Source organism: Rhagoletis pomonella, unplaced genomic scaffold, assembly GCF_013731165.1.
Source record: "Rhagoletis pomonella isolate Grant_MI unplaced genomic scaffold, Rhpom_1.0 Rhpom_scaffold_00010, whole genome shotgun sequence".
In the NCBI taxonomy this organism is placed as follows: domain Eukaryota; kingdom Metazoa; phylum Arthropoda; class Insecta; order Diptera; family Tephritidae; genus Rhagoletis; species Rhagoletis pomonella.
In genome coordinates, this window is record NW_023458564.1 from 11,697,739 (window position 1) to 11,723,299 (window position 25,561).

Below are 25,561 nucleotides of genomic sequence, written 5' to 3' on the forward strand. Positions count from 1 at the left end.
TATTACGCTGTTAGTTAAATGCTTTTGAAACAGACGTATTAACACACAAGTGCTTTGACAATGCGATGCGGAAAAACGTTAAAATAGCAGCAAATATACAGTGAAGATTGGTGAAAAGGAAAATACGACCAAGAAAATGGCAGAAGAAAATGGAAGTGCTGAAAACTCTTGAGAAAACTGGTAAAATAGAGAGCGGAGCGTCAATAACAGTGGACAAACCAAACAAACAACTAACTGCAATTTAGTATGTACATACATAAAGAACGTGACGAAAATAAAAAATAGAAATGATAAAAAGCAATAATAAAAAACAGAAACGCCACTTCTTTTGAAACAAATACAGCAGATTGCTTAACAAGGGACGAGCAATATTCAGCAAAAGCGAAACTTCAATAAAAATAAAACTACGAAAATAAAATTTAATTCAATAGAGGAGCAATCAAAGTGCAAATTAAGTGGAGGTTATTAACTAAGATTAAAGCAGGGTATCTCGTGGTAACATTTTGATAGGAAATGGGGCAAAAACTAACATTATGGGCCACATTCGGCATAGTGTTGCTTACCACACAATGGCTGGACGTGATTAGGTAAGTGACAATGGAAAAAACAAAACTGTCCATTTTAAAGAGGAGTACTTAAATGAGAAATAATGAAACATAAAGCAAATATTAAATCAATGTTAAGAAATAATAGATTAATGTATCAAAATTTGGGCAATTGCGAAATCAATTTCATAAAAAAGGGTGATAGAAGAAGTACGCAAATGTGCAAAGACTGCATAGACCAAGGCAATTTAGTCATATTCATACACACATACGCGTATACATAAGTATGTACACACACATACTATATGTTTACAGTATGTAAAAAGTATATTCGTTCACCAAAAATTTTATAATTTAAGTGATACCGTATTGACGAATCTGATTACATCAAAAGAAAAATTACTATTTTAATTAATATACAATGTATTCATATGCATACTTTCGTTTTTGAATGAAATACAAATCCAGCTAGCCAAATGCGGAGCGCTCCGAATATGGAGTGAAAAGGGACTCCCACAGCAGCAACTCGAAGGAGCATTTTCGGAGCGCTCCGAATATGGAGCGAAAAGGGACTTCCACATCAACACCTCGAAGGAGCATTTTCTGAATGATCCGAATACAGCAGAGTGAATAGGGAGCCAAAGTGTTTTTTTTTTATATTGGTTTTCCTTTCATTCCCAGGCAACAAGCGGAGTCCATAGGGTGCACAATTAGGACTCCCTGTGCGGTGCGCTTATGCTCCTAGGGAGGCTCTGAAAATAGTCCCAAAGGAGCATATCCGCCGAAGAAAAGTGCCTTCTCAGTATATATGAAATACAAATCTCACTCAGATAATCCGAAAAGACTCTACGGACTCCCCTATTCGCCTATGATTTTGTGAGAAGGACTCCTTAAATCATCCGAAGATAACTTAGACGGAGTGTGTTGGGAGTGCTCCGATAATAGACTTAAATGCTCCTAATTTAATTTGTAATTTAAATAATTGAAATTTTCCCCTCATTTCTTTTTATTAAAAAAACTTTAAATTAAAGAATATGATTGACTATATTAAATATTCAGTAAAAAAGGAAAAACTGTGAACTACTAAATAAAAAATCTTTTTTATTTTCTTAAGACGGAACCTCCATTGGATTCGTTGCCAGAACCAGATAATTTTGTAATAAATGCGCCTTTAAAACCCTTAATCTAGCCAAATGTATGCATTATTGCTTACCTCCGAATGCTATCGCAACTGCCATAACGTCAACAGCTTTTTTGCCTTCCCAGGAAAACTCTGAAGCGACGACCCCCTTCTTGGTTGAATTTGCATTGATTGAATTTTCATCTTACAAACTAGCTGCAAAGAAAAGAAGAACGAGATAAAAAACATATTTTGACTCCCTTTTCACTCCATATTCGAAGCGCTCCGAAAGCACTCATTCGAGGTGTTACTATGGGAGTCCTTACTACTCCACATTTGGAGCGCTCCGCCTTTGGCTATCTGGGTTGTATCTATGAAGATTTCAATCAACAAGCGAGTCGTCGCTTCCGAATGTTTTTGGAAAGGTATATCGCAAAAAAAGCTGTAAGGTAAGCAATAACGCATAAAAACTTAAGCTTAAAAACTGGCTAGCTCTAGAGCTTCTCAGGCGTATTTAAACGTTCTGAAATTATGGATAAAATTAAATTTGGAGAATCTTTAAAAACAATAAATAGGTCTATTATCGGATCACTCCCAAAATACTCCGTCTAGGTTATCTTCGGATGACTTAAGGAGCCCTTTTGACAAAATCGTGGGCGAAGAGGGAGAGAGAGATTTCTGGGTCTCCTATATAAGGAGTCCTAAACGCATATATAATGAGAAGGCACTTTTCTCTCGCGAATGGGCTCCTTTGGGACTCTCTTCAGAGCCTCCCTAGGAGCATCAGCACACCACACAGAGAGTCCTAACTGTGCACCCTGCGTAGTCCACTGCGAAAAGATGAAAATTGGCTCGTATGTGCATTAAGCAGGGATGTCAAAGTCGATGACTAGAATAACACTTTTCTGTGTGATTTTAGGTGCGTTCGTTTAAAATCTCCAGTAAAAACCAACATACTGCCAAATTCCGGCGAAATGTCATCTGTGCTCTCACAAGAGAAAAATATCCCAAATAGTACGCGAACAGAAAATTTGCAGGAACTTGCAAGTTAGACGAACAGCTGATATAATTTTTGTTTACATTCAAAAGTGTAAAATTTAAAACGTACGAAAAGTCATCACAAAGTGTTATACTGGCACAGTTTATTGATTAAACAAATAACTACTTATTTCTTACAAGTTTAATTAGCCGCATTTTGTAATTTTTAACTTCCAAACCATCAAATTCAATTTTGTGATTTGCGTAAATGCCAACCAGCTGTTTTTGATCAGCTGTTTTCCTGTTGGCAAATTGCTGTTGGCAAAATTTTTTCCAGCAGAAACCAGCAGCTTCCCCTCAAAATGAAATGTTACTTTGCTCTCTCGATTTCCCCTACTTTGTAAGTTTTTTGCGTACGCGAACGCAAAAACTTGTAAGTTTTGGTTAAACATGAACAATTAACAGCTACGCGAACGCAACTTTTATAAAGCTCAGGAGTACAGTGACCTTCTGGTGTTGATTGTCAAAACGGTCTAAGAGTTATAAGCAGAGACCGTACCAAGCAGAGTTGAGAACCATCCTTAGCTATGAGATGCCATATTTAGGATAAACAAATACCAAATAGAAAAATAAAAGTACCAAAAGGCTGCCATTCTTTTTCATCGGAAGATAATTATCGTTTATATGGCATCAATCACAATATGTTGTTGTTGTAGCGGCTACTCAGCCATGCCTAACCTGAGACCCAGGGAGTGTGCCACTCCGACTAGGAAGGTCCATAGAGGCAGGGGCTTTAGTCGAGTTGGGTTTAAGGGACATGCGAATAGGTGTTGCGAGTCATGAGTACGGTCACCATCCGTCCTTTATTTTAAAGGAGAGTCCTTTATTTTAACCCCGTGTCCTTTATAATTTTTTTCAAAATAAAGGACGCCTTTTGTCCTTTATTTCTCAAACTGTCCTTTAAATCGGCTCTGCATTATTCAGAGGTAAATTTTTAAACGCAGAATATGAAAATTAAAAGTATCCCTTACGAAATATAATGAAAACCTTCGCCAGTTTGTTTCGCACCCCACTTAAGGGTTTCTATTTAATCGGTAATCTTTGTACAATCTATAAAGCACAGGGAAAGTTGTGCGCAGGATCGTGTTGTACGCTGAGTTTCCAGTTCCACTGAAAGAGAACAATAAACCCTCTGATGCACATGGTTCAAAACTGACATTTAGTGTTCGTAATTCACTGAAGCCTTCATTTTTCACTTAATTTGGTTAATTTTTATTATTTTTTTTATGAAAGCTTACGATATTTGCAAAAAACCAGTTGAGCCTGATTTCTGAACTTTTATTTGATTATATTAAATTTTTTAGTAGCAGATAAAGTAGCAATGTTAAAGAAAATGTATTCTTCTGTTCCAGTTAATAATTGTTACATAAAAAAAAACTAGTTGAAGACAATTGTATGGTTCTCCCAAAACAAAAAAAAATACACAAAAAAATTTTGAAATTTTGGTAGAAAAGGATGGCGAAGTCATGGTAAATATTTGATTTAAATTACGATATGGGTAAGGTACTTTTTTTATCATACAAGTTGTATGTACGTATTCCCAAATCATTTTGAAAAAAAATTTCCTTTGTTTTATTACAACGCTTTTATCAACTTAATATAGCAAAGGTATTTATGGCAAACCTAGTCTAGATATCAACCTCGTCGTAGGTATCATATCAAAGACATACAATTAGAAAAACTCTAGAGATAGATGTCGCCTCGCCAGAAGAAGTTAAAAATATGCACTACATACGGTACAGCGGAAATGGACGACACGCCATTTCTTTAAATGAAATTAATTGCTGCTATATGGACTGTATGTACATATTTATGTACATATGTAGGCATATACTAAACATTTCGCTTGCATAGTCTTTTGTTCTCTTTTCACACAAGTTGAATTATTTTAGTATCTATTGCAAAACTTTATACAGACAATACTAAAAGGTAGAAAATAAATTTAAAAAAACTTTTTAATGTACCACGCTTTTATAAATGGACTGAAATTAGAAAATAATATTTCTCAGTCCCATAGAACTTGTTTTGATAACTTTTGATTTTGAAATTGTAGCAAAAGTCATTATAAAAAATTTATGAGATTGAAAATGAGAAGCGTGGGGCGCATGTAATAGGCCTGATTTGAAATTGAAGAGTAATATATGTATGTATGTGGGTATGTGGGTATATTAATAACGACCGCTTAAAATCGATCTCAAATTTGTACTTTCGCTGGTGGCATTTGTCGTCAAATAAGTGAAAACACATTGTCGAATGGGATTAAAAGGCTGTTTATTGATGGATTTGGATCCGGATAGGTCTTTAGTCGTGCACATGCGCTACTAAATCGGCTATATATATCTGTTTTTGGCCTATAATATCACCAGTCAAGGATAATATAGTCAAAGATTCAAAGTAAAGTTCTCGTTTCGGAGAACGAAAAATGACACTGAAGATGGCACAACGCCGAAACCGGTTTGTCTCCAAACCAAATTTGACAAGGGATGACGGAAATTCGTTCCAAAATACATCATACACCCGGAAACAACAACAACCGAAAAGGAAATACAAATTTTTTATATAATGAAACTAGTTCATAGTTTTTCTCTTTTTAGTTGTAATATAAACATTTCTAAAATAAATGTATTTTTTGATTGTTCTTCTTATTTTCTGCCTTTTTCGCTATTTTGTTTTTTGCAATACCTGGTGCCTTTTCCTGCCTTTTTCGCTATTTTATTTTGCCTTTTTTATAGGTTTTTAGGTCCTAAAAATCCGCTCCCTGATAATGACTTTTGCTTAAATTTCAAAATCAAAAGTTATCAAAACAAATTCTATGGGACTGAGATATATTATTTTTTACAACGCTTTTATCAACTTGCAATGTGGTATGTCCAGACCACTTTGAATGTTGTATGTCCAGACCACCATTTATACTAGCTGCATTTTTTTGTAAGCGAGCGACAAAAGAACGCTCAACTCGACACGCCATTTTTTTAAATGAAATTAATTGCTGCTATATGTATGTATGTACATATGTAGGCATACACTAAATGTGGGCAAACAACCTGTTCTGTTTCACTGCAAGTTGAATTATTTTAATATCTATTGCAAAATTTTGTACAGACAAGACTAAAAAGTAGAAAATAAATAAAATAAAAAACTTTTTAATATACAACGCTTTTATAAATGAACTAAAAAGTAGAAAATAATATTTCTCAGTCCCACAGAATTTGTTTTGATAACTTTTGATTTTGAAATTTTAGCAAAAGTCATTATAAACAATTAATGACATTGAAAATGAAAAACGTGGGGCGCATGTAATACATTTGAATTGATATGAAAAGTAACATATATATGTATGTATGTGGGCATGTGAATAACGAACGCTTAAAATCGATCTCAAATTTGTACTTTCGCTGTAGAATGTTATGTAGTTTGACTATTGTCAATGAAATCGCATGCTTTGTACTGCATGCGCTCCACGTTTTTCGTTTTCAATGTCATTAATTGTTTATAATGACTTTTGCTAAAATTTCAAAATCAAAAGTTATCAGAACATATTCTATGGGACTGAGAAATATTATTTTCTACCTTTTAGTCCATTTATAAAAGCGTTGTATATTAAAAAGTTTTTATTTTATTTTATTAATAATAATAAAAATAGATTGGCGCTTACACATATGTTAGAGTTTGGCCGAGTTTCTCCTCGAACTTGTGGCGTGCGCCTTGATATTGTCACACAAAGCGGAGGGACTGTTTTTCATGGCAGAAATACACTCGGAGGTTTGCCATTGCCTGCCGAGAGATGGCCGCTGTTAAGAAAAAACCTTTTCCTAAATTTTTTGCGATGTTGCTTTGACCAGGGCTTGAACCCAGGTGCTGGTGAGTGAAAGCGCGCACTGCTTACCACACACCACAGCGGCCTTTATTTTACTTTGGTTAATATTATCACCGTAGTCATGAGGGACTATCCGCATGCCGGGCACTCATCGGGCACATCTGCATTTATCCTACTCACGTAGCCCGCTGCTAGGGCGAAGTTGGGCGATGGTGGTGCAAGTCTCCCTAGGCAGAAGAAACTTTGGCTCGTTCACGTCAGGTGTCGAGTTGGTTTATGTCGAGACCGACTCCCTGTGAATGTCATTTATGGCTTGTTGGCGCGGTTATTTTATGAACCTCTGGACTTCGTCCGGCAAGCAGGTGTCTGCTCGGGTGCCCACGTCTGTGGCACCCTACTAAGAACTGATTACAAAGCAACGTGTTGTGCTCCTTCACATGGAGAATTTGAGCCTCGTCGTGTAGGTGGTACTGTGGCGGAATTGGTTTATACGACGTGAATTCCCAGCAGTAGTTTGGCCTCCTTCGTTCAGCTGGTAGGCGGGAGAGCTAGGCTCCTTGCAGTGAAGAAGCGAGAAAGTTCGGAGAGGTATCCGTTTACTTTCGAGCACAAGTCATCAATTCAATTCCTGGAGCCATTGGCGAGCAGTCGTCATGGACGCTCTGGTGCGTGAGGGAGCTTTGAGATATACTAATAAACAGAAGCAGGGAAAAGACACCACTCTGTGGACCCCCTGTTTAATTTTCCTCGATTTTCTGGTTTAATCCCTGAAAATTACTAATGAAAGTCGACCACCGTTTGAGCTTATGTGGGAGAGAAGAAGCCTTAATGTCTTCTATTTAGAAGCGTGGAGTGGCTGACGGAATCAAACGCCCTTGACCAATCCAACGCTACCAGGAGTTGTCTCTCACAGGGGCGGTTTCGGTTCAGATCACGAGTTATCTGGCTGTTTATGGCGTTAACTGCCGTTGTTGTGCTGTGCACTTTACTCATGCCTTACTGGTGTTAGGTGGTACGTATAGTGCGGGAGTAGCAAGGCCTCAAGTGTCTTAGCTACCGGGAAAGGAGGGTTATCGGTCGAAACGGCTCTCTGTTGTTAGCCGGTTATGTGGCACGATGAGAGTGGCCATGGACAACCTGAGGGCCTTGGTGAGATAATCTACCCCGCAGGTCACATTAAATAGTAATATAAATAGATTTTGGCTGTAACTGCTGTTTTTTTAGGAATGTTGTACTCCGGACTTTGTATTTTACCTCATTAACATAATCGATAATTTCATCTTTGTATACTTTGTTCGCTATTCTCGTTTTACAGTTTTCATTCCTTGTCGCATTGTCAAGCGGAATAAAAATATTATATTTAAATGAACCCTCCAAATTATAAAGAGGATATTTTATTTCTCACACCCATAAAATGAACAACTTTATTTTTGTTAGAAAAAATGTCAAAGCCACTAAAATGATCCGATCGCCGCCAGCCACTGGATCTTCTGGGAGCCATACAGTTACGCAACAAGTAGCAGCAACGGATACCGGCGAATCTTCCTCAGAGTATTTGACTCGTATGTACGACAAAAGTTAACGGCTATGATGGCGGAATTTATGAAACTCGTTGCCAATTTTAACAACGTGGCAACAATGATGGAGACTATGCAAGGCACTTATGGTCACCCTGAGCAGCTAATTAAGAGCCAAATTAAAAAAGTGCGAATGATCCCAACAAACATTTAGGTTTGCGCTCAGCTTGGGATTAAATTGACAACTAAAGTATTTCTCACATCTCCATCGTTCTTCCTCAACAGTACCTCAAGTGGAGGATCAGAGCGTTCTTTACAAAATGGGCTTTTTTCTTTGTATGAATATAAAACTGTTTCTCAAACTTAAACTCCAATGTAATTCTCTAATTGGTCTCAAACATATCATTGAAATACTGAAAATGAAATACTAAAATAACTTATCTATATATATAAAACAAAGTCGTGTTAGTTACACCATTTATAACTCAAGAACGGCTGGGCCGATTTTTATGATATTTGGTTTTTAAGTTTGTCTACCTTCCGAATATCAGAATAACTATTAAAACAACCGCTAGGTGGCGCCGGAGTTGAGTTATTAGTAAAGCCCTTATTTATGGTCCGATTCTCCTCATAATCGAGATATGTGTTGACAATAGGGAAAACAATACCATTGCAAAAAAGAGCCGCCAGGTGGCGTTGGAGTCGAGTTATTCCTTAAAATCGTGTTTCTGGTCCGATTATCCTCAGATACAAAATATGTATTGATAACTGGAAAAAGAATTCTTTCAAAAACAAAAATTTGCCGCCAGGTGGCGCTGAATTTGAGTTACATATGTATATATAACCAAAAATCGTATTTATGCTCGCATTTATTTCATTATCGAAATATATCAATTCATATATCAATGGTCCTCTGCAATAACGACACAACTCAAAATTCAAAAAAAAAAAATCCCTTATTACTGTTAAGAGTCTCATGTCTCTAATTCTTGGCTAACCTATGTCTAATCCTAACTAAAGTAAGTAGTAAATATTATATGTGAATAAGACAACGATTAAAGAAATGAGCCACTTAAAAATAGTACGAGCTTTTATTTTTTGAATTTTAAATTCTGTCGTTATTGTAGAGGACCATCGATATATTTATGACATGAAGAGATACATATATATATACTTTTGCAAAAAAACTGAAACTCAGTCGAAAACCGTCGTTTACGAGCAGCTGTAAGTATGTAAAAATCCCGTGTCACTGTGTTCGTTTACGATAATCTCCGAAATCGCTTAACCGATTTCAATCAAATTTTGTGGGTGTGTGTTGTTGGTTCTAACTTAAAAGATAGGATTGTTTTGAACTAGAGAAAAAATATATTGTTTTTTTTCATCGTAATTTTTTTTATGCCTCTCATATCGTGCTTATCTCTCTATATATAAAAAATGGAGTGAAAACTGTATACTTAGTAATTCATTAATTGAGAACGGTTGGACCGATTTGCTAAAATTTTTTTAGATGTTTGTAATTGCCAGGAAAAGGTTTTTTCGAAAGACAATTTTGGGTAACCCTCCGGGAAAGGCGGGAAATTGGAAAAATCGAAAACTGATTTTTTTGTATGGAATTTTGTGTGCGATTCCTTCGGATTGGCTTTCGAAAGGAAAAAAAGGAAAATTCTAAGTGGAAAACTCGGCAAAATCCGGAAGAACCCGAAAATTTTGATTTTTTTTTCGACGAAATTTTGCATTTTATCGCATGATTTGATGATTTTGGACGATGTAATGGTGGAAAATTCGTTGTGAAGCTTGGAAAATTTCGGATAATTGTGAAATTCATTGTGAGCTAGAATCAATTGGGAAACATTTTTTCCTATGTTTCATAACCGATTCGAAAGGTTGCTGCTTTTTTTTAAACGTGTTTAGAAGGAGGGGTCACAAAGCTTTATTTTTTCCGATAGGTGGCGCAAAGGTCGAGCTACGCTAAAAAAATGCATTTGGTAGCCTTTTGCCCGATATATTCCAAAAAGTCTTATTTGTGGTCCGATTTGCTTGAAATTCGGCACGTAGATAGCTTATTTCCTGGGTTAACATAAAGGGTATTTTTCCTGATAGGTGGACCATATACCGATCTATTGGAAAAAATCTTATTTATCGTGCGACTTGCTTGAAATTTGGCATGTAGGTAGCTTATTGCCAGGATTAAAATATGGGATACTTTTTTCTGATAGGTGGACCAGGGACCGATCTATTCCAAAAATTCCTATTTATGGTCCAATTTGGTTGAAATTCGATACAAGTATTATAGATATGCGTAGAATTGAATTGACTCATTGTTTTACAGTACGAAAAGTGTTTGAAGGCGCGCAAACATGTGGGTATTGACTAATTAACAATACTTATTACACAGGTCATCAAAAAAAAATTTATGCAGCAAACATTGACAATATTTTTGACAATTTTTTTGTGCTGATTACGATTATTGCCAAAAATCGTCAATTCGGAGGCACCAGTGATGAAAGCCAAATTACATCCGTTAAATCAACCATCAGAACCATTGCGGTGCTTGCTTTAACTAAACAGAATGTGGACCAATGATACTCACCAGTTTGGAAATTGCCACCAACTATACTATACAGATGCTCGGCCAAACACTAACATATGTGTAAGCGCCAATCTATTATTATTATTATTATACTATACAGATTCATGGACTATTCACCATCGAGCCGCAAGGACTTCTTCCTGGTACAACGCTTTCGTTAGGTTATTTAAGACAGCAAAGGAGGATATGCCTTCTGTCGACCACAAAACCAAACGTAAACGTGAATTGCTGGCGAAAACGTTGGATCAAATGTTTCAATAAAAAAATTAATTTTGAGCGGGACGCAGTTCGCCGGGTCTGCTAGTCTATATGTATAACAATGAAATGTTTTCCGTATGACGGCGATGCCTGACCAAACGGCTGAACCGATTTCAATTCTGTAAAAAGCACTTTTTTGGCCTTCTGTGTGGAAGGTTTTTCGATTTTAAAAAGTTTGAAATTTTTTGTTATTGCCGAAAAATGAAGAATGCTGAGACGCCACGTTTTCACAATTTCATAGAGTTTTCCGTATATTGAATGTCACTAAACTACTAAACGCCTAGACCGATTTCGTTCATATTTGGAACATATTTCATCACCTTGAAGGGAAATATTTCGACTAAAAATGTAATCGCTAGGTGGCGCTGGGGTCGGGATATTCATAAAAGTTGCATTTAATTGCCGATTTGGCTCATATTTAGAATACAATTTAGCCATTTGAAAGGAAATATTTGGACTTTAAACTTACACGATAAGTGGCCCTGTGGCCGAGATATCCCCAAAAATTATTTTACGCAAAGAGAAGGATATATCTACTATATATTTGTGGAAGTATGTATGCATGTATGTATGTGCCAGGTTGCAGCCTAAACGGACGGACAGAATCAAACAAACTTTTGACAGAGTATTGCCATGACACCTGGGCCTATAATAAGGTAAAACAAGTAAGAAAGTCTAAGTTCGGGCGGAGCCGAACATTAAATACCCGGCGCAAGTATTAAATGTATATTTTTCACCCTTCCGAAACCTTCCGCTAGATGGTAAGCCGAGGTGTATCAATTTTGAGTAAATTAGCGTCCTTCAATTTCGAAATATTGAAGTTTCAGGCATTTCTTAAATTTACCGTTATATGAGAATCGGTCGTTATTTTAGTCCGATTTCAATAATTTTCAACGTTTTGCTTACACGCAAGTACAATAACCATACCGAGTTTGGTACAAATTGGTAGAACGGTTACCGATATACTTATTTGTGATCATAAGTGGGCGGTGCCACGCCCGTTTTCCAAAATTTTACCATAAACGTATTTCTTGGTAAAGAATTGTTGCAAGCATAAATTTTGAATAAATTAGCTTCAATATTTAATGATTTATCGAAGATTTTGTATTTCTCTAAATTACCGTTATATGGGATGTGGGCGTGGTTATTGTCCGATTTTAAAAAGTTTCGGCGGTTTTTTATGCTGTACCAAGGCCAACAACTGTGCCAAGTTTCGAAGAAATTGGTGCAGCGGCTACCGAGATATACACATGTAACCATAAGTGGGCGTGGCTACGCCCATTTTCCAAAAATTTATAATATTCTTATTTTTCGTCTAAAAATTATTGTAAATATCAATTTTGAGTGAATTATCTTCAGTAGTTACTAAAATATCGCAGTTTTCGTATTTCTGGAAATTACCGTTATATGGGAAGTGGGCGTGGTTAAAGTCCGATTTCGCCCATTTTCAATACCAACCTACCTTGGATTAAGGGAAACCTACATACCAAATTTCGTTGAGATATCTCAATTTTTGCTCGAGTTATCGTGTACACGGACAGACGGACAGACGGACGGACAGACAGACATGGCTTAATCGATTTCTTTTTTCATCCTGATCATTTATGTATACATTTGTCTATATCTATCTCGATTCGTTTTGGCTGTTACAAACAACCGTTATGTGAACAAAATTAATATACCCTTGTGCACAAGTGCGCTCGGGTATAAATATTGGGATTCGACAAGGGGGCGTGGCACCTCCCATAGGCGTGAAACTTTTAATCAGCCATGACTTCACAGTCACATGAACTTGAAATTTGGTATACAGTCATATATATGGTAGGTGCTTATAGTAGAGTATCTTAATATATAAAAATCCCGTGTCACTGTATTCGTTTACGCCAATCTCCGAAACCGCTTAACCGATTTCAATGAAATTTGTGGGTGTGTATTGTTGGTTCCAACTTAAAAGAAAGGATAGTTGTGAACCCGAGAAAAAATATATTTTTTCATCAAAATGTTTTCTATGTTCTCGCATCATGCTTATCTAATATATAAAAATCGAGCTCTTCCTACATGGCTCGACCGATCTTTATGAAATTTTTGTGTTATATATGGTAGGTATGGGATTCGGATGTAAAGCATATTTCATACCGCTAGGTGCAGGGGGCGTGGCACCTCCCTAACTAACCGAATTTTTCATACTGCATATCTCGGAAAATGTTCATGGAAGGGGTCTCGAACTTGGTATGGAGATATATGAAAGCAATCGCATACTCATGGAGATAAATTGTGGTTATCGGAAAAGGGGGCGTGGCACTTCCCATACACATCAAATTTTTCATACTGCATATCTCTGGATGTGTTCATGGAAGAGTACTGGAACTTGGTATGTGCAAGATATATTTATAAAACGCGACTGGTCATGAAGAAAAGTTGGGGCTATTGGAAAAAGGGACGTGGCACCTCTCATGGTAGATTACTCGAAAATGGTATAGACAAAATTGCTCTTAGAGAAAATTGGGGCTATTTGAAAAGGGGACGTGGCGCCTTTCAAACGCACTGAAACTATTACTTATCTTTGTATGCATGTACAGTTTTGCTAAGTTATTTAAGACGGCAAATATGCCTTCTGACAACCACCAAACCGTAATATTAGAAGACAAATGCGTCACTAAAAATCATGAACGTGAACTCTTGGTGAAAATGTTGGACGAAAATGTTTCAATACAAAAAATGTATTTTGGGCGGGACGAAGTTCGCCGGGTCTGCTAGTAATAATATAATAATTGATTGGCGCTTACACATATGTTAGTGTTTGGGCCGCGCTTCTCCTCCGATTTGTGGCGTGCGCCTTGATGTTGTCAACCCAACTGCAATCAAGCGCATCTATTCCGCTGCTATTTACACATGATCATGTGGTTGTTGTTTGCTGTTAAAAAAGTTAAACATTCTCAAAATAGAATCTTAACGAAAGGGAAAATTATAATAGATTGGCGCTCACACAATATGTTAGTGCTTGGACGAGCCTACGGTTTTACGCCAACCCAGAACGGCGATTGTATTTTTATGAGACGCTGTTCTTTCCTGGCAGAAAACACTCGGTGGTTTGCAACTGACTGCCGATGGACGACCGCTCTTAGAAAAAACTTGTTCTTCTTCTTTTGTTTTTGATGTTAGTCGGAACGTGGGCTCGATCCCAGGCCCTTCTGTATAGTAGTTCGCACTTCTAACCAGGGACCGAGAACAAAAGGTATAATCGAAACTAAATGTCGTTCCCCAAGTTTTGTTTCCAAGAACGATTCAAAACCAAATCCGAAATGAGAACAAAACTGTCGATAACTTTTTCCATTGGAAGTTATATAAGAACAAAACCCGATGGAACATTCCCAAAATGCGAGCAAAACATTTCTAAGAGAACAAGAATGCGAACAAAAGTCTAAGGGACTTTCTCTCGAAGAACAATTTGGGAACTAGTCTCAGGACCTTTCTGGAATAGAACGAAATGGGAAAAATCCTCACTGAACTATTCGCGAAGAAAGGAATCGAAAACAAAATTTTTTTTATAGCGTTCCATAAGTTTGAAATGTTTGAATATTTTAGTTAATCAAAAAAGAACTGAAACATACATAATTATGCAAATAAAGTCAACGAAAGACTTTAGACACAAAATTTTATTGTACAGAAAATGAAATTTCTTTCCATAAATGCAGAGTTCACCCTAATGATAAATTATCTGGAAGTTGAAATGATCCAGCTTTCCTCTGACTTAGAGTTAAAAGCTCAGTTAGTCTAGACTTAACTTAAATAAACTTACCGTAAGAAATCATCAACACATCAACTTAAGTCAAGAGCGGAAATATTTTGCTTTTGTATTTTCTCTTTCAGGTGTCCTAAAATGCCGCATCAAAAAAAAAAACATGCACACAAAAAGGTTTGCTTTCATTTATTTTTAAGAAATACAAAAACGAGAGTCTGGCATGCCTGATTCTCTCACCGCTCTCAATTTCCGTAAGAACCTAAAATTTACAGGTTCTTAAGTTTCTTACGGTAAGTTAAGTTTTAACTCACCGCCAATACAGTTTCTCATATAACAGGTTGGCTAAAATATTAAGTCAAGTTAAGTTGCGGAAATTAAGTCTAGACTAACTGAGCTTTAACAATAGTGGTTCTCACTGAACCGATTTTTCATCCATAACGTAAAGTTCTCGAAACTTTTGTTAGCATTTTTTTTTTTAAGTAGAACGTTCCCCAGGCTTTTTTTCATATTTGATTCTCCTTAAAAACGTTCCCGAAAGTTTCGTTCTCATCCTGTTCTTCGTGAGAAAGTTCCCGAGAGTTTTGTTGGCATTTTGTGGGAACGCTCCTGACATCACGTTTTGTTCTCGTTCAGAACTAAACCAAAATGGGAACGCGTTCTCGGTCCTTGCTTCTAACCACTGCACCACAGCGGCAGCGAATTAAGAGAATTAGGTAATTCAAATATGTGTTGCACTTGGCTGATGTCACGTTACGGAATAATCTGGACCGACACACCGATCCGATTGTTGGAGGGACTAGGAGTTGCCGGCGGCTGTGCGTTATTGGGGTGCGGTTATGTCCGTCTGTTTGTCTATTGTTGTGTTGTGTTGGGGTGTGGTTATGTTAGTGTTGTTTTGCTCGGGCGAACTCCAGTGTGCCGTGGTCTACTGCGGGCGAGTTTTTAAACCCGAGCAAGTGCGGAGGTGGCTCCACCTATTGCAGGTATTACACCTGACGGAGGTGGAGTTAGGGTGCAATCGTGTCTGGCATACGCAACAGGTGTATGTTTCTGGCCCCGGGTTTGACTCAATGCCAGCCCTGAGTAGAAGAATACGGAACAGGCGTAGCCCCATATGGGAACAACGTTTGAGGGATTTCGCCGACCTAAACGGGGTTAGATCGCCGAAACAACAGCCCCCTGGTCGGGTAAAACCCGAGTCATTCCGGTACGTAGAACCGGCTGTCGTGGCAATGCAAAATATTCTGTGCATACGTTTAGTAAATATGTACTCATACATAGCCCATGGATGATTTGTTTTGGTTACATTCCTTTTATATTACTGGACCTTTAAATTAACTTTAGTTTCAGGATTTTTTACTCTTCACTTATTTCTTGCTAAGTATGTCAAAGTTTTGATAATTATTTACATTGAATTTAAATTTTCAAGCAGGTGACACACAACGTTCCTATATCGATGGCTGAGTGGAAAATCGACCTATCTCGGCAGCCAGTTCTAAAACGCCTTATTTCAGAAAGCTTTTCAAGAACGCCCTACTTCAAGAACGCCTTATTTCAGGATTTTATTGAGAAACATCCTATCGCAGAATTTGGTTGAAGAACGCCCTGTCTCAGAATTCGGTTCAAAAACTCCCTATCTCAAACGTAAATATCGCACACCGTCTTCAAAAGAGTCACAACTCAAAATAATTCGTTAGATAGAAAATGCGAAAAACTATTTCGTAGCACATGATAATCATATGGGCAAGGGTGACTTTACCTTAGGTTTTTTTTAACAAATTATAACACAAATTTGCTTAGCCATGGGTAATTGCGCAATTTTTTTGACGCTAGCTCAATAACGCCAGCTTCACCTGTGGTGTCAGCGCACTAATCCATCGCAATAGCGCAGTGTACCGGATTGAACCATCTGAGTGTCACCACGGTACCCATCGTCATACAGTGCAGTACACCATACAGTGGTGTCATGTCTATTATTTCTAAAATTTTTCGGCCACGATATTCTATCATTCTTGAGTAAAAGCTTTAAATTTGCGTTCTCAACACTCAAAAGCAAAAACAAAGTACATGTAAATTTTCAAAGAGTTAAGGCGAATTGTGTGTATGCCTTATGTGTTGCTTGGTGTTAATGGCGCTGGCGCTTTCCATATACTGGTGTTGGCGCGGCAACTCCGACTACGGTGTTAACGCAATTGCGCCCCGCAGCGCAGTGTTACCTATGCCTTAATTTGCTCCAGCTTTTGCTGAAAGGTAAATAAAAGCTCTGTGTACATTTGTAGCGCATAATTTCACAAATGCCAAATTTTGAGTTGTGACTCTTTTGAAGACGGTGTGCGATATATTGAAAATGTGCTGAGATAGAGCGTTTTTGAAGCGAATTCTGAGATAGGGTGTTTTTCAATTAAATTAAATTTAAATTTAAATTTAAATTAAATGGGGCGTAACCGCCTGTCAAAAATCAAAATTCCATTTGCTCGGCGCTAGCTCCGCATTATTGTGGAATGCTCCATGCAAATTTTACGGGCTTGAGGATTTTTGACAGTTGTTTGGCTCGCCAATTGAGGGGCGGCAGTTATTCGAAAGTATATACTTCCACGTTGGCCTCATTTCATTTATGTGTGCTTGCTGGTTTGTTGTTTTTTTCGTGTTTTAATTTTTTCATTAATTCGCGTGTAGTTAGAAATTTCTTCAAAGTTTTCGCTTGCACGGGCAATAATCGTAACGTCCGTTCTCGGATCGAAAACTGTACGAAAGAAAATTACGTGATACGTCATCGCATAACCTAACGTTCACGTATGACATAATCCGAAAAATGTGTTTTTACGTGCCGAGTAATACGATATCGTAAGTGACGATTTGAGCTCAAATTTTGTTGTGCATTTTGGTTTTATTGGAATTTTTCTTCTCGTGAAATATCTTCCCGCCCGGCCTCTTCGTTCTTATCCCTCACAGAAAATTTCCAGTAGATATTTCAAATGGATCGCAAATGTAAGTAACGAACTTCTTTAAACGCTGTTTTCTGATCAAGTTATTTCGAATATTATTTATATAGGCAGGAATTAATAACATGTGGTTTACTTACTTGAAATTAAACTATATTTTATCCATTTTGAACATGAAAAATTGGGTAAATATGACTTCTAGTTTATTGCATTACAAAATGTTGGAAAGGGTACATTTGGCTTAGAAACTACTAATGAAAATTATACATTTTATATGTTGGTATCTATGTCAGTCACTTAGAAAAATCATTAAAATTGGAACAGGCGATGTCTACACATACACAGTATTAACAACAATCGGTATCAAAAAAAATCTAAACTATAAATACCCAATAACCATTGGGCTTGGTTAACAATTCGAAAAATATTGGAAAACCAATCTTTTTTTTTGAGTCTCACCTTCGAACGAATGTGCAATGGGTTAGTATTCGAATTGAGAACTAGGCCATTCTCCAGCAAAACGGAACCTTCGTTATCCAATGTATTTTCCCTTCGTTACGAATTCGAAATCCAACTCGTTATCGAATTGAAGTTTTATTGTGTGAGAGTGATTGTCTTATATTTCCCTTCAAAAATGAGCTGGATTTCACTTTCTCTCTTGCCATGTACTATGGTTTTAATTTTTTTTTTCGAACTCATCTCGAGTGTATTTCCAATTTACCTTGAACGTTGGAAAACTAAGGTTCGATATTCATATTGGATATCGAAGGTCTTTTTCCAACGCTCGCCACAATGTTTATTAGGTAACATCTACATTTATATACACACATACATACATATCTTGCATTTAGCAAAAAGACGTAACAACATCGTAACTAAAATGGAAAAAGTCGTGAATAATATTTTTTTATTTTTTTCATAATATGATGTGGGAGTTTTAATTCGATGAAATCCATCATATCAATCAAAAACTGAACTTTGAATTTTTTTTAGTTACGACCCAATAAACATTGGGCTTGGTTAACAATTCGAAAACGATTGGAAAACTAACATTTTTTTCAAGTGACACCTTCGATAAAGAATGTAGAATAGGTTAGTATTCGATTCGAGAGCTAGGCCATTTAGGCTAGGGTACATTTGGCTTAGAAACTACTAATGAAAATTATACATTTTATATGTTGGTATCTATGTCAGTCACTTAGAAAAATCATTAAAATTGGAACAGGCGCTGTCTACACATACACAGTATTAACAACAATCGGTATCAAAAAAAATCTAAACTATAAATACCCAGTAACCATTGGGCTTGGTTAACAATTCGAAAAATATTGGAAAACCAATCTATTTTTTTGAGTCTCACCCTCGAACGAATGTGCAATGGGTTAGTATTCGAATTGAGAACTAGGCCATTCTCCAGCAAAATGGAACCTCGTTATCCAATGAATGTTTCCTTCGTTATGAATTCGAAATCCAGCCCATTATAGAATTGAAATTTTAATGAGAGAAAGTGATTGTAAAATATTTCCATTCGAAAATGAGCTGGATTTCACTTCCTCTCTTGTTACTATGGTTTTAATTTTTTTTCGAACCCATCTCGAATGTATTTCCAATACACTATGAACGATGGAAAATTAAGGTTGGTTATGAGTTCGTTCTCAGTTCGATAGTCATATTGGATAGTTTTTCAGGCTTACTTGCATAACATGTATGAATGTATGTATGTATGTATGTATGTATGTATGAATTCGAATTGAGACGAATAAAGTTATTTTTAACTTAAAATAAATCATTTTTGTTCGCTTGAAAATCTCGTGCACTTATGCACATACATACATACTACATATGTACATGCATATGTATGATTAGTGTCTAATAAGTATTTTTTTTTAGTTTTCTTCAAAACATCTTTTAAATATTTTTAAAAATTACGCAAACTTAGAAATCATCATTATATTTCAAGTACATTTTGGGTTTATGTATTCCCGGTTTTGGCTCCTCATGTAAAATAATATAGAGTGGAAATACATATCACCTTTTGATTACAGACTCCTTATATTCACATGTACTATGTGCATGTAAATATCGCTACTTTAATATAGAAATCCGGGTTTGTATAAGGTTCAAAATCATTTCAAAAATCAAAGAGAATGTAAAAACAACTATCACATAATGAAAATATAGTCTGTATTAAAAAGTGCTTTGAAAAACGCAAGGCAGGGCCTCATATATTAATCTATCTCAGGGATATTTATCTCATGAAATACTCCTCGTATGTTACAGTAATTTGTATCAATAGGAATATGAAGACTTGTTATGATAAGTAACAATAAAAAATTAGTTTACTTAGCAATAATTCAATTATATCAGAAAGAGGGCGAGGGAACATTAATTATACCATAAAATAGTGGTAATTTCGTAGGATCATGGCGAACTAATATTAAAAAGGGGGTGTCTGCGCGGAATAACACGCTACCACCAGATCGTTTCAAATACGTGACAGTTGCCGCTGCACCTTCAGTTCCATCCTCATCGACGACAAAATCAACTTTGTGTACTATATCACCCACAAAGAGGTCAGATAGTAAATTAGTACTTGCATTTCGGTTGCTAATCCATTCTTCCAGCAGTTGTTCCGTCGAAGTAGGCGGCGCATGCACAATATTTACTGGTTTATCAGTTGGGAATGTGATACTATGTCTTACATGTGGCCAAGTTCTTTCAGCCAAATCACTTCTTGGCTCTTCACTAATTCGTTCCTTAGCAAATATATTTTTAACTCCGAGTGCGCGGAATATATTTTTCATATCAATATTTTGCGTTAAATGCATTTTCGGGAGTGCAAATATGACATTCTGGTAAACCATTTTAGATATCAATCCTTCAATTTTGTCCGCATTTAAGGCTTTTAACAAATTACTTAGCTTATCACGGCTAGAATTTTTTGGTTGTATTATATACATTGTAGTGAAGTTGTTTATATATGGCATACCGAGTATACCGCAGTCATGTTCTACCGAAAAATAGTATGGGTGAGCGCCTGCTGTTGCCATCATTTGCACTTTTATTGGAGTTCTTTGCAAGCCGTCTGGATAGAAATTATCGATGACAGTAGCGCCTCTAATAAAAGGGTTTACCCAAAAGCCTTTAAAATACAACGCACTTGCAATAATTGCGTTGGTATCTGCAGAGATGTTTTCTGTTACGATTCCAATAATTTTGCCAAATGTTTTTTTGAAAATCCAATCATTAATGAAGTCACGCGCTAGTGGTTTGTTGAAATCCAATGGGATTACGTCACACTTGTAAATGGAGTAAATAACGTCCCTGAAAAATAATAAACACAAATAAACATTCACGCATACATACATATTAGGGCGGTCAGTAAAATAGCAACATCTAAATTTTGTGTGGGGCACCCCTTTATTTTGGCCTACGTACGTACGTACATACGTACAGATATCCCATTATACAAAAATTTAAAACCGCTGAGAGGCAGCCTGAACATTTTTGAAGTTTGCTAACATAACAAAAATGTTTTCATATTTTGAATCTCACAAATACATTCTCATTTTCAGTCTGAAATAACAAAAAATTTGAATAACTTCATCTAGTTGTTTTTTGTTTTACTTTTATTTGGCATTTGAGTTGCTCTCAAAATTTCAATTTTATAAAGTAGATAAACTTCAAAAAATAAATGGTGGCCGACGAATTGAGCGAGCGGTTTTACCTTTAAATATTTGTATCATGAAGATATCCAAGGAAACTTCAAAATTTAAAAAACGTTTAGGGGTCGCTACTATGTTTTGAAAAAATTTATTTTTGTTTTAAATCACAAAATTTTGACTAAAAGTAACTCGAAATCTGATAACTTTCACATATCATTGAAACTTATTCATAAATTCGCTGAGTTATATACGGTGAAAGTTAAAATTTTCCCTCATTTTTGCTGTTTTTTATTTAATTTTTTTTTTAACCAGGCACCGACCTCATTTTTTTTTTAATTTTGAAATTTTCGTGGATACCTTTATCTGATGTTGATACTTTTAGGACCACCGTAATACTTATGTACAAAGAAGAAGAGCAATACTTATGTACTTGAATACATTAACAACATATGTAACATACATATGTACATACATACCTATAGAGCGGATTCAGTTCGTAACCATTTTTCACAAACAGCCCATTTACAAGTTTTATCACGCTATTTACCGCACTCCCACACTCCTCACTCATATTCGGCTTATTTCGAATATTGAATGCTACGTTCGTGTTCCGCCAGTTATCGTGGTTGCGCGTCAGCAGGGCGTCTGAATTTTCTTGCATTTCCTCCATCATAGCTCCAAATTCGGCATGGAATGCGTTAGAGGCATCCCTCAGTGGTGGCACATCCAAGCCAAAAATATGTCTTAAGTCTTCATATTTCCTGCCTTTTGATCCCAACAATAGCATTGCCATGGACGACATTATGCTCACGGGTGAGAAAATTGAAGTTTTACCAAATTGCACATCGTCGTTCAGTAGCAAGCCAACATCATGTGCGAAACTTAAAATGCTTGAAGATACCAGTTCCGCTGTTGCCCTTCTCACACCGTTTTTTGCTTCAAAGACCGAATTACCAGCATCCGAATTGCTTCTAGGCACTCCATCTGCATTAACTTTAGCAAAAATGCACCATGGTATGCAAATTGCAAGGACAAAACAGCGTGAACTTATCATCGATAGCAGTATACAACACAAAACACACAGCACTTAGTTGTTAAGAGTACATTACGATCAAAGCTTATAGTCACAATGGGAAATTCCGGCTTATTCAGACACGGTTGAGCTGTCAAACAGGTCTTTCCCATTATCAACCAACACAGCCATCTAAAGCCAAATGTCATTTCACGTATTTCAAGCTGAGCTTTGTTTGGTCACTACAAATAAGTGAGCTTGAAATGTAATAGATGCCTAATTTCAGTGATATTAAATTTAGGTATTGTAAATGAATTTGAATTAATAATAATATTTTTATCAAATTATATATATTTTTTTAGCTTGTGTCCAACAAATACGATGTAACTTAAGCAGCAACCAAAATATTTGCCCTTGTGGTTGGGTTGAAAAATTAGAAAAGAGCAATAACAGCATACATTGGGCATATATAAATCAGTGCTTTGTACGATACTGACGCAGTTCAAATATCACTGAGCTCGAGAACTATGATGAGGAAATATGGGGATCTACGAAATAGAAGCTGCATGTAACTTCAATTATTTCATATTATTGTTTTTTTCTAATTTTATTTACATGAATCCTGATTTCGAAATCAAAAGGACTGTTGACTAAAATTTATTACGCCATAATGGAAATGAAAATATATTTTTATGGCCTTATTCATAAAAAATAAAGTAGCTATAAGAAACGTTTATAAATTGAAAAATGTATGAAAACGTCATTTTATAAAGCTCTTTAAACCTACTTTATTTTTTATGAATAAGGCCATTATTCTTTTGCTTTCGCTTTCACTTATGTTTTTATTTTGAAAGATTCAGTAAGATACTAAACTAACGGCATGAAACATGTATATTAATTCTGCATCTGACTGCAGCTTCTATGTAAAATTTGCCTTGAATAGCAAAGTAGAATAGTTTTCGGTATGTATACATATGTACGTACACACATATGTATATATATATATATATATATTTATATGTACACATATGTACGTATATGCAAAGGAAATTTCAAGGCCTTTAATTTCGTAAAAAACAGAAAATTTAAATCGGCTAACTATATCTACAGATAGTTAAGTGTTAGTCAAATGATACAGTTCAGAGCATTATTTTTATATTCGTAAGCTTGTATTATCATGAAAAAAAAACTAACTAAGCTGAAAAGTAATCAAAATTTTCTATTTATTCTCAGCTCTACAATTGGCAAAAGCTCGGAAGAGTCGTTCGGTGATAACGGCGACATATCAAGTACTGATCTATACAATGACGGCGATCTTATCAGCAACGAACTGTCACCTTTTAATGAAATTTCTTCTGATGAAAGTTCAAACACTGAAAATGACGGCGGAAACCTTGACTGGGATGTATTGATATTTACTCAGCAATGGCCGGTCACCACATGTTACCACTGGAGAGAAGAGGATAGCACGCACGCATGTAGTTTACCTGACAAGAAAGAATTTTGGACTATTCATGGCGTATGGCCAACGAAATTAGGCCATATGGGTCCTAGTTTTTGTAACAAGACTGCTGATTTTGACTTGAATCAGCTCGAACAGATACTAACAAATTTAAAAACTTATTGGCCAACAATTGACGGTCAGCAAAAATTGGGGTATTTTTGGAGGCACGAATGGTTGAAACATGGAACCTGCGCTGTAACCCTGGAAGAGCTAGATAATGAGTTGAAATATTTCAAGCAAGGATTGGCTTGGCGGGAGCAGTTCTTAATGTCGAATATCTTAGGAAATGCAGGAATACACCCAGATTCGAATAATACAGTAGTTGCGCTGCAGACGGCTTTGCTTAAAACACTAGGGAAAAACCCCTCTATACATTGCATATACGACAACAAGCGGGATATGAGCTACCTCGAAGAGATTCGCATTTGCTTTAACAAACAACTCGAGCTCACTGATTGCGATGGTGTCTTACCGGGTGACGCCGTATCAATCAATTATCCAGGCGGAACAGTTATCACAAATTGCCACATATCAAAGCCCATACATTATCCTAGCAATATGCCGCCATTATTAAGAATGCGAAAAGCTGATTGGAAATTTCCTGTAGTAAACACCTACAAGTTGTTACAATTCATTATGTGGTTTACGCTGTAAAAAGGCAAAAATTTCGAAGAGGTTTAAGTGGAACAACGTCAAGATCATTCAAGAATGGAGGAATTTTCATATAAAGCATATGTATATGTATTTAAAATTATTGTAATTGGGAAATGAAAATTATCAGCTACCGTTTATATACGATTTGATTTAAGTGAGTGCATTACGTACATAGGTAGATGAAAGAAATTCATATATTTTTAATAATGCAAATGTATAGACCTTTTTTGAATGAGAGCAATTTTTTATACATAAAACATAAGGAACATAAAACGTAATTACGGGATTTAGATAATTGAGAGATACATTCTACATGACGGTTAGCACATATCTGTCGTCATAAGCAATAACCGCCTAGGTCGACTTAAAAAGAATTGAGTTATATATGCTATCGTTTTCTGCATGTGCATGTGATACTTCCACGTCTCGTTACCTAGGCTATTTATAAAGTTTAAGATGAAAATATTTTGGTTTCCCCATAAGGTTAACATTACAATGCAAATCTTTAAAGCGTTTTTTCTCGAATTCGGGGTTTTCAACTTAGGCGATTGTTGCTTATGACCACAGATATTAACTTCGCGTACATTAGTACATAATATCTAAATAATATATTTAAAATGATGTAGGCTTTCCAGCCGTCGTAAAATTAATTTATTAATTTACATTGCAATTTTATGGATCGATTATGAATAGCAACGCAAACCTTAGTTGAGTTGCCGAAGAGCAACGCCACTGAAATGAAAATGTGTATTATGAACAGCAAATATAGTTAAGTGCTACAAAGTTGAATATAATCGAGTTTTGAGGGAGCAGCAACTAAGATTTTAATGTAAATAAGCCGAGGAAACAGTTTATAAAAATAAATAATTTTTCCGCGGTAACTACAAAAATATAGTTGCCAATAAGGCAACTCGTTTGCCAGGTTTCCGTTGCCAGTTGCCATTAGTAATACAATTTCAGCCTCTGGCAACGCAATGAAGTTCGGTTGCCAATCCATAATCGACCATTAATTAGATCTTTTAGTTTAATATACATATTTGACAATAGTATATAGGGAGATTAGGTTCAATAAAATAGCATATGAAAAAACAACACAAAAAACGTATTAACTGAAATGGTGAAAAATGAATCCACAATAAAAGAAACTTCCGAAAAGT

General features: G+C 36.1%; 2 protein-coding genes across 4 annotated transcripts; one reads left to right on the forward strand and one right to left on the reverse strand.

The window, feature by feature from the left end:
- Positions 1 to 25,561, forward strand: LOC118746039 (ribonuclease Oy-like). 3 transcript variants are annotated; one of them, XM_036479768.1, is made up of 3 exons: positions 518 to 587; positions 22,609 to 22,814; positions 23,480 to 25,561. In XM_036479768.1, exons 2-3 carry the CDS (start codon positions 22,774 to 22,776, stop codon positions 24,402 to 24,404), a joined length of 966 nt encoding a protein of 321 aa, XP_036335661.1. In that variant the 5' UTR covers positions 518 to 587; positions 22,609 to 22,773; the 3' UTR covers positions 24,405 to 25,561. The 3 variants fall into 3 exon arrangements, with proteins under 3 accessions (XP_036335659.1, XP_036335661.1, XP_036335660.1); XM_036479767.1 differs by lacking the exon at positions 518 to 587 and adding an exon at positions 22,306 to 22,547; XM_036479766.1 differs by lacking the exon at positions 22,609 to 22,814 and having other exon boundaries at positions 1 to 587.
- On the reverse strand, positions 19,765 to 22,311 carry LOC118746038 (serine protease inhibitor 28Dc-like). The gene is made up of 2 exons (XM_036479764.1): positions 21,711 to 22,311; positions 19,765 to 20,893 (listed from the first exon to the last, which is right to left on the reverse strand). The coding sequence occupies exons 1-2, from the start codon at positions 22,286 to 22,288 to the stop codon at positions 19,933 to 19,935; spliced, it is 1,539 nt and encodes a 512-aa protein (XP_036335657.1). The 5' UTR covers positions 22,289 to 22,311; the 3' UTR covers positions 19,765 to 19,932.

What these genes read in the sequence shown, in the direction of transcription:
- LOC118746039 (XM_036479766.1), top strand. Translation starts at nt 514, where the DNA reads ATGGGGCAAAAACTAACATTATGGGCCACATTCGGCATAGTGTTGCTT. An exon ending in CAATGGCTGGACGTGATTAG is followed by an intron (nt 588 to 23,479) that starts GTAAGTGACAAT and finishes ATTTATTCTCAG; the next exon opens with CTCTACAATTGGCAAAAGCT.
- LOC118746038 (XM_036479764.1), bottom strand. Translation starts at nt 22,288, where the DNA reads ATGATAAGTTCACGCTGTTTTGTCCTTGCAATTTGCATACCATGGTGC. An exon ending in GAACTGAATCCGCTCTATAG is followed by an intron (nt 20,894 to 21,710) that starts GTATGTATGTAC and finishes ATTATTTTTCAG; the next exon opens with GGACGTTATTTACTCCATTT.